The sequence below is a fragment of the Podarcis liolepis genome (assembly GCF_965112155.1).
Source record: "Podarcis liolepis genome assembly, chromosome: 1".
In the NCBI taxonomy this organism is placed as follows: domain Eukaryota; kingdom Metazoa; phylum Chordata; class Lepidosauria; order Squamata; family Lacertidae; genus Podarcis; species Podarcis liolepis.
In genome coordinates this window covers 44,738,554-44,756,887 of record NC_139554.1, presented here as the reverse complement: position 1 = coordinate 44,756,887, position 18,334 = coordinate 44,738,554, and the positions used below count along the sequence as shown (strand labels likewise).

General features: G+C 43.0%; 1 protein-coding gene across 1 annotated transcript in view; it reads left to right on the top strand.

The window, feature by feature from the left end:
- LOC310708549 (cytosolic phospholipase A2 epsilon-like) overlaps positions 1–17,080 on the top strand; it is a 47,997-nt gene extending 30,917 nt beyond the window's left edge. Inside the window, exons 8-21 of the mRNA XM_083507092.1 lie at positions 76–139; positions 1,566–1,732; positions 3,265–3,357; positions 4,135–4,172; positions 6,143–6,278; positions 7,038–7,174; positions 9,395–9,617; positions 10,462–10,576; positions 10,939–11,076; positions 12,177–12,284; positions 13,227–13,415; positions 14,189–14,358; positions 14,755–14,941; positions 16,362–17,080. Coding sequence (XP_083363218.1) covers positions 76–139; positions 1,566–1,732; positions 3,265–3,357; positions 4,135–4,172; positions 6,143–6,278; positions 7,038–7,174; positions 9,395–9,617; positions 10,462–10,576; positions 10,939–11,076; positions 12,177–12,284; positions 13,227–13,415; positions 14,189–14,358; positions 14,755–14,941; positions 16,362–16,570 — 1,974 coding nt within the window. The 3' untranslated portion in view covers positions 16,571–17,080. The remainder of the gene's footprint in view (positions 1–75; positions 140–1,565; positions 1,733–3,264; positions 3,358–4,134; positions 4,173–6,142; positions 6,279–7,037; positions 7,175–9,394; positions 9,618–10,461; positions 10,577–10,938; positions 11,077–12,176; positions 12,285–13,226; positions 13,416–14,188; positions 14,359–14,754; positions 14,942–16,361) is intronic.
- Positions 17,081–18,334: the final 1,254 nt, after the last annotated feature.

Genomic DNA, 18,334 nt, shown 5'->3' with positions numbered 1-18,334 from the left:
GATCTCATGCTGCAGGTTTGCAATTATTTCGTTCCATTGATCATTTTGCTCTTTGTTTCCCCATTGTTCCTGCAGGCACGAGAAGTTTCATGTTTGGAAGTTACAGTGGATATTGAGAAGCTGAAGGAACAATACACAGGTGAGGTCATTGCATCTTTAACTTGTTATGTATTTGTTGCTTTAAATCAATAGCTTACAAACACTGGAAGATATATAATAATCACATCTATTACATTTTCTTGACCCTTTACTTGTTTGAGGTTTCAAGGGATAAAAGAAGAATTTGATAAGCTCATGCCTTTCACACGTGATAATGTGTTCATTTATTTTGTGGTTAGGTGTCCCTACCTGAGTAAAAACATTTGCAACTGACGCCACTTTGAAGGTTGTGTTTTTGTGGCACTGTTCAATAAACTCAAGTACTTTGAGTGGACAGTCCCAAATAGCACTAACCCATTTCACAATGTCTTTATGACTCAGTATTTGGGATTTATCCAGTTTAGTGATGTGTCCACATGGCAGTTTTGAAGGGTAATGAATATCTTCCAAATGAATATCCGGTATTTACATTCCACACACATCCTTTGCTTCATGTACTGGTTCCTTGCGCATCCCATTCATCCTATTGGTGGTGAACGCAGAATGTACAAGAACATGTAGTCCATAAAGCAGAAATACCTCCAGAAAGAATTTATGGGAGCCTACTGTTTGGCACCGTGGGAGTTGCCTTGTGGTGTTCTGCAGGGTCCATCTTGTTCATGCAGGGTCCATGGCATTTAATATCAATATGAAGCCACTGCGAGTTGCTATCAAGAGAGTTAGAGTCAAGTGCCATCAATGTACAGATGACACCCAGCTCTGTCTCCCTATTCCATCTGAATTGGGAGAGGAGGATGAGGTGTTAGACCAGGGCCTGGAGGTAGTGATGGGTTGGTTGTAGGTCAATAAACTGAAGCTGAATCCTGAGAAGACAGAGGTGTTATGTGTCCTGAGTTCTCACATCTGAGAAATGCGGAGACGACCTCTTTTGGATGGGGTTGCACTTCGCTGGAAGGAGCAGGTCCACAGATTGGGGGTGCGCCTGGATAAATCAGTCACTGGAGGCTCAGGTGACCTCAGTGGCTAGGAGTGCCTTTTTCCAGAGCATGGAGTACAGCGGCCAAATCATCTCTGTCACCAACTACTGCCCCTTTGGGACAGAGATGATGTGGCCACCGTACAAAAGAGGAATACCTCGCATCTTGGATGCTAATGTTCAAAGTGCCAGAGAGGTGGTGTCCCAAGGTCTCCAGATTTCTTATCCACTGCCACCATTCCTGCATTTATTGCCACTGTCACCAGTCCGGGTGAACTGGAAGAGAGCTGTAGGAATTGGCTAAAGAATTCTTCTCAAATGTGAATTATCACAAGCTGCCATTTTCAACACCCCATTTTACATGTTGTACATGGGTCTCCTCTTAATTCCCAGGATTCTGAATAACTGGATCATAGACAAGATTGATTTTTGGACAAAACCTTTTTTGAAGCAAGTGAACTATTTGTGCTTCACTTTTTTTTCTGTTTAGAAGGTGATCTGACATTAACAATAAAGGGTTCCTATGAGGAAACACAGAAGATTCCACTGGCTCCAGACACCAGACTTAGTAACAGAACTGTCATTCAGTTCCACTGTATCAAGAATTATCAGTCAAATTTGGAGATCATACTACCTAAGAAGATGCAGTGGTCAAAGGTATGTTTCCTTTGATAATAATGCATAATTATTAGTCCATGGAGGTGCAGGTCAATTCTGTGTCCAGGGCAGCTGCTTACCAGCCCCATCTGGTACGCAGGCTGAGACCCTACCTGCCCGTGGACTGTCTCACCAGAGTGATGCATGCTCTAGTTATCTCTTGCTTGGACTACTGCAATGCGCTCTATGTGGGGCTATCTTTGAAGGTGACCTGGAAACTACAACTAATCCAGAATGCAGCAGCTAGACTGGTGACTGGGAGCAGCTGCCGAGACCACATAACACAGTCTTGAAAAACCTACATTGGCTCTCAGTACGTTTCTGAGCACAATTCAAAGTGTTGGTGCTAACCTTTAAAGTCCTAAACAGCCTCAGTCCAGTATACCCAAGGGCGCCGACTTATAAAAAATATTGGGGGGGCCCATACCGGGGTCCATACTGGCGGCAGGATGGCAGTGGTGCTTTTACATGCAAGAACCGGCCTGCCCTCTCCAGGCTTCACGCCGGGAGGCGGCCACCCCCTCCTACCAACATCACCTTAGCCGAACCCAGAAAAAAAGCCCTGCTCCGGCGACGGGAACTCCCGTCCCCTCCATTCTTCCCTCACCCCGGTCCCTCGCCGACGACGAATACGCCGTTCCTCGGCCCTGCGGCTCCATTCCTTTCTAAAGTCCCGCCGCTGGGGGTCTTCCTCTGACTGACCGACCTGCCTGCCCCTTCTCAGGAGCTCCCGGTCACTTTGGGAGGCGCGCGCCGGAGTCCCCTGCGCGGTTTTTGGCAAGGTGCCTAATAATTTTCTTAAATTATTGGGGGGGCAGAGCCCCCCAAACGAATTTTTGAGGGGGCTCGGGCCCCCTCAGGCCCCATGGAGTCGGTGCCTATGAGTATACCTGAAGGAGTGTCTCCACCTCCATTGTTCTGCCAGTCCACTGAGGTCCAGTGCCGAGGGCCTTCTGGCAGTTACCTCACTGCGAGAAGCCAAGTTACAGGGAACCAGGCAGAGGGCCTTCTTCGTAGTGGCACCCGGCCTGTGGAACACCCTCCCACCAGATGTCAAAGAGAACAACAACTACCAGACTTTTAGGAGACATCTGAAGGCAGCCCTGCTTAAGGAAGCTTTTCGTGTTTGATGCATTACTGTATTTTAATATTTTGTTGGAAGCCGCCCAGAGTGGCTGGGGAAACCCAGCCAGATGAGCGGGGGATAAATAAATAAATAATAATAATATTTAATGTGGTTTGACTGAAACAAATAAAGGTGGGTGGGGGAGATTCGTCACCAAACTCTTTTACCCCCAATGTGAAAAAGCTCTATTTTTAAAATGTGTGTATATTGTATTTAATGTATACAGCTGGATTTAGAGGTTTTAGAAACAAAAACAAGGGCTGGATTCACAAATTGCATTTAGCTTTCAGAAGTGGTGCACATCAGCTTGTGATAAATATGCCAATGTTACTGTACCTTGGGGTAATGTAGAAATTTTGTGTTAAATTTCTATACCTTCTTTTAATTTTTGTTGGTGTATTTTTAGCTGGCTTCATTTAAAGGAAACTCAGAAAGTAACATCTCAGTGGTTTTACCTTTGGATGAGCTTCCCATAGAAAAGACAATAACATTAAGAAAGGTAAGTGCTTTATCTTTACGAAAATATTGAATTTAAATAATTGTCAGTGGGTGTGGGAATGCTATAGCTCAGTTTGCAAAGCCTCTTTTAACTCAATAGAACTTCTGCATAAACATGTGTATAACTGCACTGAAAGCAAGATGGATCGGTGATCTGCTTCAGTGTGAGGCAACTTCCTCTGTTCCTAATATTTATCCAGAAAATAAAGCCCAATTCAGGAGCATCACTCTGCTTTTTCCTAGCAGAAAGATGGATAAATTTGTGGCAAGTGAGGCCCAAAGAACATGTAATTCAGTTGCTAATCTTTTAAGCAGGTGGGTATTAAATAAATAGTGCCAATTACCAACAAGGTTAAGCCAGCTGTACTCTGCTTCTCTGAAGGAATAACCCAAACAAGCAGAAGGTTCATGATGTTTGGGTTATTCCTTCAGAGAAGCTGAGTACAGCTGGCTTAAACGGGCTCTGAGCTATCCCCCTGATGTGTTTTGGAAGCGATGCTAAAGCAATGTATTGCAGGTCAAAGGATTTAGATGTGCTGGCACACACGCAGTGAAAATGATGCCGGACCCAATCCTTCTAAATCATCCAACAGAGGCTGTTGGGTTGATCCAACATAATCTTGGTTGCTGTTTTATCTGTCTCAGCACAAATGCCTAGATTTGCAGTAGCAGTCCAGCTGATCCACAACAGGACTGCTTTGTTTGTCATGCTGTGCTCTTAAAAGGGCAGAATAGTTTATGATATGCCTGAGGTTTTACCCATTCTCTTGATTTTCAGGACACAACGTTTGATCTGCATGTGAAGGCAAAAGACTGGTAAAACATTGTTTTTCTTTGCCCATTTCATCTAAGCTTGTACAGTTTTGTTTCTTCGTTTCTCAGGAAACTATGATTTTGAATCTCAGAAGTGAGATCATTCAGGAACTAATTCACACACTTTGTTGCCTTTTCTGAATCTAGAGTGAATTTCTCTTGCTCCGATCTATAAAAAGGCAACCTTATAACGCTTAAACATAGATGAAATTAACAGGGCAAGGGGAGTCCTAACTTTGACTGAGCAGAAATGGTATGTGTCAGGGAACTGACATCAGAGCGAGAGGCGAAGGGGAGGCTCACAGTTTCTGCTGGCGAAGGACCCAGCAGCAGGGGGAGAAACAACTCAGTAGAGGGGGAAGCTAATCAGCGCAACACCAGGGAGAAAGGGGGGCAGATGGGGGAATCGGAGGGAGGGCTCCAGGACTCTTCACTGGACATCAGTGAGGAGAGCCCAGGTCCTCCGCTGCCCATGCCCTCCCTGCGCAGAAGACTCCCGCGCAGTGAGAGGAGGAGGAGACTGGGTGTCAAACAACTTTTATGTTGGAAGAGGTTCAAGAAACGCCCACTGACGGATTCTGCCAGCGACTGAGGCAGCCGCAATGAGCAAGGGCTGTGCAGTCAGAAAGGTTTAACAAGGCACATTAGCCTAGAGAGGCACCAGTTTATGCACGAGTAACTCATAGCCATTACAGTATGTTTCAGGAATGTTTTGGTAACACAAGAAAGCAGTGGTGGGCCTGGGCACTATGGCACCCTGGTGTAATGCCAAAATCCCGCCCCCTCCTCATGTTGCCTTCTGAAAGGTGGGCAAGGAGGCACCTGGCTTTGGGAAGGAGGCACGAGGGCCTTACATGTAAGTTACGTGAAAAATATAATTGTATTTTTTGTTTTGGTATTGTTTTGATTTTGAATTGCATATGGAAGGCACCATAATCTTTTCAGTGCTCAGGGCAGGGGCGAAGGAAGGCATCATGGCACCCGGGGAAGGCATCCTGACAGGGCACTTGTGCGGCGTCGCTACGTACGATGCATGCACTGTACGTAGCGCCGCCTCACATGCGCTGTATAGAGGTTTGCCGCTGGCACCACTCCAGTGCCATACGGACGGTGCTGGGATCCCTCCGGTGCCGCAGCAGCCACGAACACGCCTGTAGCGGCGCCGGAGGGATCCCAGCACCGTCCATACGGCGCTGGAGCAGCACCGGCAGCAAACTGCTATACAGCACATGTGCAGCGTCGCTATGTACAGCACAAGCGTGCAATGCCATACATGCGCTGTATTTAGCAGTTTGCTGCCAGTGCTGGGATCCTCTGCTCGTGGCTGCAGCCACGAACGGAGTCTCCTCCAAAGGCGGCTGCTGTGGCGCGATGGCTGCTCACATTGCCGCGAGCCCCCATGGGGTGACTTCTTGTCACCCCCGCAGGCATAGAACCTGGGGTGTACCACCCCCATGCCCCCCATTGTGACGCCACTGGCTCAGGGCCTCTAAGACCGCCACTGCTGATGCACTGCACTATAGGTACTGCACTGTTGATGTAACTGCACTATAGGTGCAAAAGTCAGATTAGCTTTAGTAAGACTAGATAAATATAGTATAGATGATTTTGGAGCAGCCTTTTGTATCACACAACTGGCTGCTCCATTTTACCTGCAGTCTCATCATTGTTGTACCCTTGGCAAGAGCCATAGTTACATTCTTGTTGGAGGTGGCATCCTCATGGATTTAGGGAAATGCGACCAATTTGGTCCAGTTTGGTTGCACTGGGCGTGGAGCCTTGAAGGCACCTTGGAGGTGCCACCACTATGATGGAAGGAGAGAGGTTTGTGAGCCAAATTTTGGTGTCACAGAGGGCTGCCACTGAAAGTTGATACTCCAAGGTCCACTACTGCTCATGATATTCAACTAGGTCAACTATGCAAATCATCTGAATTGCGATTTTGGAAGCAATGCTAAAGCAATGTATTGCAGGTCAAAGGATTTAGATGTGCGCCTGGCCTATGACTTGTGTGCAGAAGAACAAAATTTCCTTACCAAGAGAAGGAAATATGTTGCTACAGCTGTGAAGAAGATCCTCCAATTAAAGGAAAAGCTGCAGGATGATGAGGTAGGTGACACAGGATCTTCTCATTTCCTCTCTTTCTCCAAGAAGGTTAGAGTAGCCAGCTGGCTCCACCATTCATGAACTAGTGCTAGATATCTTGGGGCAGGCTGCAACCTAGGAATGAAGGAAAAATTCAGGGGGGGGGGGTTGCATTTAAGATTGGGAAAAATGAGAAAAGTAGAGTGGATAGATGTGTCCATTCCTACTCCCTTCTGCTGTTTATGAATGAAGACACTACAAGCTGAGTTAATGATCAATTAAACTTTATTCCTGATGTTGCTTAGGAGCCTGCACAGATCAGAAACTAACTTCTCTAGCCATGCCACACCTCTGAGTCAGCTCTGCAGAAGCTGGCCTCCTGGGTCATAGCCATTTCTCTTAAAAGGATCACATGCCAGATATTTAATTATAATGGTTTATCAAGGCTTGTGGTTCATAGGGTAGAACACACATTGATGCAAAGATGCCCAGTTCCACCCAAAGCTTCTTCTGATGCCGTTGTGTCCTGTATGGCCAGTGGACGAACAAGAGGGAAACAATATGCTGTTTTGCTTCACCTCACTCAATGCACATAATATTCCGGACTGCTAATATTATGCTTAATATGTTAGGTAACTTCTATAAACCTCTGTCAATGCTAAGTGCACATGACAGTACCAATGTTGCAAAGCACCTGCCCTATCTTTTCTTTCACAAACATGGCACTTTTGTAATAAGGTCCAGCAGCTTACTGTTCGTTCTCTGCTTCTGTGTGTTAAACAGTTGCCTGTGGTGGCAATCATGACAACAGGTGGTGGGACCAGGTCATTTGCAGCAATGTATGGAAGCCTTCTGGGTCTGCAGAAACTGAATTTCTTAGACTGCATTACGTATCTCACAGGCTTGTCTGGCACAACATGGTAAGGAGGGCTTTTCTTGAAACTTACTATATTTTGTATGCCCAATGCAGTTTGCTGTTTTATGTGGTCACCCAGTATTCAAGACAACGCATAAAGCTTTCCATGCTACCAGTACTACCTAGGTCACAGGAGAAAATTCCTTTTTAAATAACGGTGTTATGACTGATATTTACTTTGCGCTTTATGAAAAATATAGGGCTACAAGGCTTTGCAGGCACAGCAAACCCAGATTCACTCGGGGCAGGGGGCATAAGAACCAATAATGACATGGCAACAGCTTGGGACTGAAATGGCCACAACTTTATGAATACAGATATTAGCAGGCTTTGGTATAAGCATTGGCTATGTATCCTGAATCAGTCTATCCTGATTGCTGGCTGATTGCTCCTTTAGGGTCAATCCTAGGTTAAAGTAACCCTCCCATAATGCAGATCAGGTCCATCTCCACAACCACACCCCCTAGACTGGCAATGGTTGGCCATTTTGCATTTGAAATTTTGGTGGGAAGTCCCAGAAGACCCTGTGACCAGCTGAGGCTGAATAACACAACCGGTGGTCAACCCCTGGCTTCCTCGCAGCTGTGCCAGTTTGCAATTGCCGCTGCTGCTGATATGATAAGCAGTCTTTTCATTAATCAGCTAGATCATTCAGTCTGAAACTTTTTAATTCACAAAAATGCAGCTGATTAAGGCATCATTAGGATTTTTAAGATAAGTGCTCATAAAAACTGCAGATGGCAGGCACCATCTCTAAATAGGCCTTTGCCATTGTCACACAGCTTAGAAGAGGAGGAGAAAAGCCCCTTTCACTAAAGGAGTCTGTCTGGCAGTGACCCTCCATCTATGGAATACCCTACCCTGAGAGGCTTAGCTGGTGCCTACTTTAATATCTTTTTGATGCCAGGCAAAGTTTCTCTCTCTCTTTCCTTAGTCCTTTTAATATCTCTAGCATCTTTGAACACCAATAATCTGCATCTGCAGAATGACGACAATAGCATAACCTCCAACATTTCTCCGATGAAAATAGGGACGTCCTATTCTGTGATGATAATTTTACTATTTATACCCCACACATCTTACTGACTTGTCCCAGCTACTCTGAGCAGCTTTCAACATATATAAAAACATAATAAAACATTAAACAATAAAAAAACCTTCCATACACAGAATTGCCTTCAGACGGCTTGGGGGTCAGATAACTCAATACCCTCCAACATTTGTCCAATGAAAATAGGGATGTCCTAAGGAAAAGTGGGACATTCTGGGATCAAATAAGAAACTGGGATGGCTTCTCTAAATCAGGGATGTCCCTGGAAAATAGGGACACTTGGAGGGTCTGCAATAGTTGGGCTGAGTTGTTGTTCTTTGGATTGCTGTATTTGATTTACCCGTCTCTATTGAGTTTCAGCACACTTATCTGGACACATAATTTAGTTATGGATACTTGTTTTTAACATTTGCTGCTTTTATCTGTAGCTTATTGATTATTGTTTTATATTGTTAGAGGGGCTTTTTATTAAGCAGTTTTTAAATTATTCTAAATAGATCAACATAAATAAAAAAAGTATTGTTGTACTATTACTGGATTGGTTCATTGATTTAGGGTAGTATGATTGAATTGCTCTATTTTTTTTTAAAGTCATTGTTTCACTGTGTATGTTGCTTAGCCAAAAAATAAAATAAAATAGGTGACTCATGAATTAAATTAATAAAATAATGTTAAATAATACATGCGTGCCTGACCTAAATAAAAAAATACATGTGTGAATCATCTAAGCCTTTTGCCTGCCAGGATGAAGGTGTGTGTGTTTGTGTGTGTGTAGAAATCTCTGACGTTTTTGTGCCTGAAGTGTAGCCTACTGGACAAAGGTAAAAGCTATAACCATTGATCCTTCCACTTTTACCTCTGGCCATGCCCATTGCTGGCACCTAGTCCCTGGGAGATGGCTCATGGAGGTTTGTGGCCTTCAAGCATTGAAAAAAAATTACCCACTTTTGATCTAAGTATACTTATTGTTTCTGAAAAATTGTTTTTATTCATCTGCAGATCTATGCAAATTTAATTTATAGAGTAATAAACTAAAAGAACATTTAAAATGTTGTTGTTTTTTAATTATTTGGCTTGCAGCTCTTATGAAAAGCTAGAGTTTGTCTCTCTCTGAACTTGAGGTTTCTATGCTATTAGTTGCATATCAGTCTGATAGTATCTTTCAAAACTCAGGACTATGGGAAATTTGTATGAAGATGCTGATTGGTCCCAGAAATACCTGGAGGAAGCCATTCTCAAAGCCCGGAAGCAAGTGACAAAGTCCAAGCTTAACTCCTTTTGCATGGATAAACTGAAGTATTATTATAATGAACTGAAACAAAGAAGCGAAGAAGGACACAACACTTCATTCATAGACCTCTGGGGGCTTGTCATTGAATCCATGTTACATGATGAGGTAACTGTTGCATTCCCCACCTCCCTTCCATTTTGAAACATGGTGGTTAATCAAGGGAAAATGGAGGTTTATACACAACAGAGGAGGAATGCAAAGAGAATAATAGGGGAAGGTGTGGGAGCTATTAACCTCAGCGGTGGAGTGAGAGTATTAAGAGGTGTAGGCAGAGCCACTACACCACGGGAAATGTTCTTGATGGGACAGGATCCAATAATGACAAGAGCACCCAAACTCAACAGTGAGGGGCTCATCAGGTGTTTCCTGAGGATCACAGGGCACTTTATTTCATAGAGGGCACTGTATTTCATACTCCTGTGTAGAACACACTTATGCTTTTAATGTTGCCCTAGTTTTCAGCTGGATTTCCCCCTGCATTTCAATGTTTTGATATGCATTTTAATATTGTACGCTGCCTTGAGACTTGACATGGAAGCCAGTACAGTAGTACCTTGGGTTACATATGCTTCAGGTTACAGATGCTTCAGGTTACAGACTCCACTAACCCAGAAATAATGCTTCAGGTTAAGAACTTTGCTTCAGGATGAGAACAGAAATTGTGCTCCAGCGGCGCAGCGGGAGCAGGAGGCCCCATTAGCTAAAGTGGTGCTTCAGGTTAAGAACAGTTTCAAGTTAAGAACGGACCTCCAGAACGAATTAAGTACTTAACCTCAGGTACCACTGTATAGAATTGTTTCAAACAAATATAATATAACAATATAAAAATGTGTGCACATGATGGCCAAGGCATCTATGCAGACACATATTCAGATCTTAGATTCCATCTCAGTTTTAAACTAATGAATCTATAATTTTGATCACTGTTGTTCTTCTCTCTCATTTGCAGAAAGACAATAGTACAATCTCAGGTCAGCGAATGGCTGTGAATGAGGGTCAGAATCCCTTGCCCATTTATTTGACTGTCAACCTTAAAGACCAGTACAGTGCTCAAGATTATAAAGGTAATGTTGCTATTATAAATCAATAAGGGGTCCTCTTTGTTGTTCTACCAACCTCAGAAGCTCAGGGAAAGCAGTGGCGGCCTAGGAAAAATGCTTAGCCAGCTCAAGTATGGAAACACCTGTCTTTGTGGTTAGAGTGACTGTACTGGTATATAATTGTGTGTAAACAGAGATTGGAGTTCCATCCTCTGAACACTTTCCAAATTGCTTGCTGTAACCTTTCCTGCTTCGGCAAGAAATAAAACTCTTAGAGAATTCTTGGGCATCACTTGTTGCTGCTAGTGAGTAAAAAGATTTGGCTGTGCAAGTCTCTTTCCCCACATCAGTAGGGGAAATGGAACTCCATTTTGTTGTCTTCACAGAGTGGCTGGAGTTCACACCTTATGAAGTGGGGAACTTCAAATATGGAGCCTACACCCATTCAGAAGATTTTGGTAGTGAGTACTTCATGGGACGACTGATGAAGAAGCTTCCAGAAAGTCGAATCTGCTTCATGCAAGGTGCTGAGGGCGGGGGAGGATCAATTAGAAAGAAAATAGTAGTTTAGACAAAGTAGAGCTAGGATCAATTCACTTGCCCTAGCACCCAATCATTTTCTTGTAGTTCCCAAATGTCTAAATCAGTTTTGTTTTTTGTTTTGGCTTCACTGGCAAAGCTACTTCAAGGAAAGTTGATGTACTGAGTTATGCAGGCAACACAGTGCAGTAATATTTTACATAACACATTTAAATGCAGTGTGAAGGTTTACACGGATAATTGTTCAGATTATTGTGAGTTATTCTGAAAAGCAAATATTTATCCCTAGTTTCAGGTTTAGTTTGGTTTATTATTTCTATCCCACTTCAGTGTTACTTGGTTTTTTGATGAAAAGCAAGGGACAGTGATGATCAATAGTGTATTCCAAACCAGTCGTATGTGAATCTTGACTAGGGTGATCAGAAGCAAAGGAGGTCAGAACTATACATTAAATAACTGAAGGCACAAAGACATGTTAGCAGGTGGAGCTCATCATGTGTTGCAATTCTCTCTGCTGCACAATTAGAAACTGGCATAATTTCCTTAGCTCAATTTAGAATCCACTAAGCTTTCTTAGTGAGCATTTGGACATGTGTGTTTGTTTTCTGAGAGAATATATGGAGCAAATATGCTGATACGACTGCCCAGATGCATGGGTAACCAACAAGGTGCCCTCTAGATGTTGTTGGGCCCCCATGGGAGTGGTAGCCCAACAACACCCAGTTGGTATCACGTTGCCTACCCTGGCTTTGTGTATTGTTCCCTGGTCATTGTCCCCCCCCCCCTCTCAAAACAGATATACACAAGAACAAGATGATGTTTTGGACAGGATGGGGAAAAATAACCATATGAACATTTTCTAGCAATGGCCCCATTACATCCATACTACAGGGCTGAGATCCATAGCAGGATCTCCAGGAATCCATTTCCCAAAGAGAATTACAAAACAGTTTTTCAGGATGAAACCATATTTCACAACTCTGGATGCCTTTATACAATTAGTGAGCTCCAGTGCAAGGCAAAATACCCGTTTCCTTCCAAAGCTTCACCTGTTTAGTATTTTGAAATCTCTTCCATTTCACAGGGATGTGGAGCAGCATATTTTCCATGGATTTCATGTATTTCTGGAATTTGGCTCATAACTCTGAAGACTTTTGGAGCAGGTGGACAAAAGACAAAGTAGAAGACATTGGTAATGTGACATCCTTGCTTCTTTTAGGTTTTTCTGTTTTGTAAAATAATTGTTGACACACTCCTGTTTGATAACAGATTTGCGTAGATTAATTACTTGTTCCAGTAAAAGGAGACAGGAAACATTATTGTTTGATTCCATTAAAACAAAAAATGCCCACTCAAGAAAGTAATCAGACCCAGGAGAAGACATTGATCCAGACAAAAAACCAGGCCCAAATTCTCCCAGTTCCCTTGACAACTAGTGTGAGAGACCAAATCTACTTAAAACCTAGTCTATTGAGGGTTTTTACCTTTCCGGCGTGTTCAGGCTATGTGCAACAACAGCTCATGAATATGTGTATTTAAGATGCTTTATTTATTAATTGGAGGTATTTTTAATCCACCCTTCACTTGATGGTGGTACATACCTCAACAATGAAAGCATCATTAGCAGTGTATAATTAATTAATCATCAGCAACATTAGTAAGACTCACAGAAAAATCACCAAAAAAATGTTCAATCAATGTGAGGCAAAATATAGCAATTCTTGATCCTCAAGAGCCTAGACAAAGAGGTGTATCCTTGTCTGAAATGAAACAAAACAGTGTTGGAGCATGGCAAACCACAAAGTGATAGCTATTCCAGAAGTGTTGCCACCACAGAATATTATTTGTGGCAGTGCTTGCGGTCCAAAGCTATCTTAGGTTTTATTCCTAGCACTTTATCGCTTCGGACCATTGGTCCATCGAGCCTAGTTTTTCTTTTCTGTTTGGACTGGCAGTGGTCTTTTGAAATCTTGGGCAAGATATCCTTAAATCCTTTTACTGAAAGGGCTGAACCTGTGACCTTCTGCAGACAAAAGAGGTGCTTTTTCACTATGTTATTGATCTTCCTCAAGCCTCTGTGAGCAAAATGTCATTGTTATCAAGGGGCATTAAACATCCCTTCTGTCTTTTGCAGATGCTTCTCTTTCACCCTCAGGACCACGAGATCTGGAAACCCGCAAAATCACCCCCCAGGGCCAGCTATCTTATGGTCTCCGAGATGTCTTAACAGGACGCCCAACAATAGCAGAATATCCCAATTTCCTGAGAGGCTTCCAGTTTCATGAGGAATACTTGAAGAATGAGCACTTTTCTGCGTGGAAAGGCACAGTAATAAACCTACATTTGTGGTGATATCTTGTTGGCTTCTCAGTTGTCACTCAACATACAAGAACATTTGACTCAGGAAAACGAGTAATCTAGTTTTGTGTTAATTAAACTAGGAATTCATTGTGTGGCACAAGCAGTTCTCACCAAAGAATCACTTCCATTTGAACCTGGCAGCTTGCTCCACCAAAGACATTTTGGAAGATTCAGAATACAAGGCCAAAGAGGCTCAAAGAGGCTGTGGAAAATTATGCACAAAACAGCTGTGGTGATATTTCACTGGTCATGTGATTGATTTGTTGCCACTTTTTGCCTTACATTTCATAGTTAACCCTAGAAAAAAAGTTCACATTTTCAGTTACATACATTTCTCACTCTTTGTGTCCCATATAACTTCTTCCAACATTTTCAGGGGTGAATAGCAGTGTTTGCTGGGAATGGAAGAATCTCCCCAATTTGGTTTCTCATTTCCCAGCCTTTTCAGTACGCCACATTTCAGCATGTTTGCATATTTTTAAAAAGGAAATTCCTCATGTTTTCTTCAAAAAACCCCTCCGAAATAACTAAGGACAATAAAGTAACATTCACAATACTATTTAACAGCTCTCCCTCCCCCTAAAAAATCCCACTGGGGAGCAGCAGAGGTTAAAACGGTAATTAAAAAGCACTAATACACAAAGTTTGGATGAAATTAGAGGACATTCCTTTATTTTTTGCCTTGGGAGCTTTTGTTGTTTTTGCACAAAGTTGACCTGCAAATTTGCTTTTCAGATACTGTGGTGGATGATTACCCTAACCAGCTAATGGAAACAGCAGAGAATGCTCTGTCTCTGGTGGATACTGGATTTTTCATCAATACCAGCTACCCACCCCTTCTGAGACCTGAGAGAAAAGTGGATCTTATACTGCATTTAAATTACACTGGGGGCTCACAGACCTTGGTGAGATCTTTTAATTGTTCCTTTCTTCTATAAGCTCCTATGCAAAGATTAAAACGCAACAGGCGCACACTGTGGACTGGCCATCTTTCAAATCCTACAAAAGTCATGCATGATTTCAACAAAGATATACAACAATTTTCTTGCAGCACAATGCTTTCTGCTTTCTCAATTGAAATCTCTCCCACCTCCCCACATGTTTGGAGGTTTCCACCAGCTCTCCGGAGCACACGTGGAAAGAAGAGGAGGGAAAATGCCATTACATAAGTGGAAACCCTTATACAGATGGAGCGAGTTACTTAGATGCCACTCTAGGCTGAAACAGACTTTGTTGGTGCAGCATTAGTTTTGTGTTGTATTTGATTTTCACAGCCGATTTCTTTGTGATTTCTCACCTAGAATTTAGACCAGTTTTCCACTTATATTGCTAAGCTCGGAATCCCATTTCCCAACATGGAGCTCAGTGAGGAAGACAAGAAGAACCTGAAGGAGTGCTATTGGTTTGAAGATACAGATAACGCAGCAGCTCCTGTCGTGCTCTTTTTCCCACTGACAAATGATACTTTCAGAAAATACAAAGAACCTGGTAAGTTGCGAAAAGCCACTGAGCTTCCCAACATCACAGTGACTAGTCACACTCCAATAATGCTCTTCGCTGACTAGACACTCAAGTATTCCTTTGGTCAAATTGATAGTCTTTCCATGAGCACCAAATCCTATAAGTAGAAGTGCACTGAACCACAACTTTACAGGTTGATTGTATCTGGCCTAGTTTTGAGCACATGCTAAAGTGTCTTTGCTCTACAGCCAGGTCTTAATTTTATAATGACCAGCGTGCAGATGCCTTTGTCATGGTGCACTGAATTGTCTGCATGTGTTATAAAGCAAGAACTTAGGAGAATGGTGGAGCAATGATACAACAATGCTGACCTACCAATGGTACAACAATGTCAAAGAAGGGTCAAACAAAGGTCTCTATTTTAGCACATATTCCACCCATTTCCCCCAAGGTGGCCATTTTGTGGTTGATAAGCTTCCTGTAATTAGGGTTGTCTCTATATCTGTCCATCAACATCATAGAATTGTAGAGTTGGAAGGGGCCATGAGAGTCAGGGGATCTTTTGCCTAATGCTGGGCTTGAACCCATGACCCTGGGATTAAGAGTCTCATGCTCTACCAGCTTATCTTACAAATGGTGGATGTGCAAAATTTTATACTGGTAAAGTGCTGGCACTAGTTCAAGGCTCAATAGCCTTGTAGGTAAAGTTAAAGGACCCCTGGACACTTAAGTCCAGTCAAAGTTGACTATGGGGTGCAGCGCTCATCTCACTTCAGGCCCAGGGAGTTTTCCAGGTCATGTGGCCAGCATGACTAAACTGCTTCTGGCACAATGGGACACTGTGACGAGTGCCAGAGTGCATGTAACTGCCGTTTACCTTTCTGCCGCAGCAGTACCTATTTATCTACTTGCACTGGTGTGCTTTCAAACCGCTAGGTTGGCAGAAGCTGGGACAGAGCAACAGCAGCACATCCTGTTGTGCAGATTCGAACCGCCGACCTTCCGTTCGGCAAGCCCAAGAGGCTCAGTGGTTTAGATTACAGTGCCATCCACTCAAATAATATAGTCTACACTGTTTCCCATCCCCTTGACTCTCTGGAAAGTGGGAAGGAGACACAGGGAGCTGTGTAGGTGGAAGACTCTGATCATAAAATGGCCACTTAGGTGATTTTACTTGAGTGAGTTCATTGCCAGCCTCTGGTTCTCAACAAATGGCCCATCAAGCTGACAGATGGAGCTGTCATATTTATTTTGGGCAAGCTCTGGTGTGATTTCATGCTGAGTTTTATATGCCTTTAGAGTATTCGTACATTATAGGAAGATGTAGTATTTAAGCAAGGCCAATAATATTACCCTTCTTAGATTGACGTGAATGGATGAACTCTGCTGTTTTGGCCTAGAGATGAAAACCTTACTGGTGAAACTCTTGGTGGTGTTCTTTCTACAGGTGTGGAACGCAGCCCCACAGATATGGAAGAAGGCAATGTGGATGTCTCTAGCTTTCATTCCCCATTTGCTACAAGAGAGGTGACCTTTTCAGAGGAGAATTTTGACAGATTGGTGAAACTGACTGAATACAACATCCTGAACAATGAGAACAAGATTGTCGAAGCCTTGCGTGTAGCTGTGGAGCGGAGAAAAAAGCGGAAATTATGAGTACCACTGTGGAGGGTCCTAGGCTGCAATCCTAAGCAGATATATGTCCACATCATTTTTGCTGCTACTCAAATTCATGTTGTAAATCTACATGAACAGTTGTTCCATGAGCACCTACTGCAAGATATTTGTTTATTGAAAACGAGATAGCCATGTTTCCTTGTAATATTGGGAACACATTCTTTTAGGTAAGCTGCATCATAGTATAATTGCAATACAGGGATACACAGCCCTCCTTTTACAATAGATTATTTTGGGGAATCTATTCTCAGATGGACCAGAAACTCTGAGAAAGAATGAAATTAATTATCTGTCTGCGCAATTATACATTGTAATCTTATACATTGTAATCTTAACTCCTCCTGCTTGATTTTCTCATTCATTTGATGTTTTTCTCCTCTGTGCTTGGTTTATTTTGTTACTCATGTTTGTTGTTGTCATGGTACAGTATATATGCATGTCTTTTTTTTAATGGAAAACTCAATAAACTCATTTTAAAAAGAAAGAAAACAGGGCAGTCATTACAGTTGCGCATACACACGAACAAATGATTCATACACCCCAAGAGAAAAATGTATATTACATGGAGAAGCAAGCACGTTAGACTAAAAGGAAAACAATCCTTAGCTGTTTGAGAGATACAGTGGTACCTCGGGTTAAGAACTTAATTCGTTCTGGAGGTCTGTTCTTAACCTGAAACTGTTCTTTACCTGAAGCACCACTTTAGCTAATGGGGCCTCCCGCTGCTGCCGCACCGCCAGAGCACAATTTCTGTTCTCATCCTGAAGCAAAGTTCTTAACCCGAGGTACTATTTCTGGGCTAGCGGAGTCTGTAACATGAAGTGCCTGTAACCTGAAGCGTCTGTAACCCAAGGTACCACTGTACAGCAGAAGAGGTGCTGTCTTCACTTTCATGTGAGAAAACCAGATAAACCATGCACTCAATGCTCTCAAGCTCTTTTAAATCTCAGTGCATTTCTATAGTCACCGTATTTTTTGCTCCATAAGATGCACTTTTTTCCTCCTAAAAAGTATGGAGTGAATGTGTGGTCGATCGCTGGCTCCCTTTCTGGCCCTGCCCCCTTGCCCAGGCCTCCATTGTTGAATGTTCTGAGGAGGCTGTTTCCCCAGCGACATGTGACTGGCTGATTAGATCATCTGTTTGGAAACTGTAGAGATGGCTCCCTTTCCTTTCCTAAAGAAGCTGCAGAACTGTGAGTTGAACCCCATAAAAACAGGATTTCCCCCCTTTGCAAAGTAAGGTCAACAACTTTGAGCTGATCCTCAAAAAAGGGGCTTTCCCCCTTTGCAAAAGAAGCTGCACAACTGTGAACTGACCCCCTCCCAAAAATGGGGCTTTCCTCCTTTCCTCCTCTAAAAACTAAGTGTGTCTTATGGTCAGGTGCGTCTTATGGAGCGAAAAATACGATGATCACCCAACCGTACAATTATCCCATTACCTACTTACTTCTGTTAATACCTAGCAATCTGTTTCCTAGTCAACATTTTTCTAATTCTGATGCAGAGACTGCCACGTTCTATTTTTAAATCTCGGCTCTCAAAGCATAGCCTGGAATTCTGTGAGGCATGTCCAGGTTTAGAGGACAGGAAGCTAGTAAAGAACTTTAATGTCTTTCTCCATCAAGATCAGCAACAGGAAGCTTGTAACTCCACCCAGATACAACTAAGGGCTTATCCACACTTCCTCTTGTCCTGCTGTCAGTTTTCCATGTTCTGATTTAAAGCTAGAGCCGGTTTTCCCTG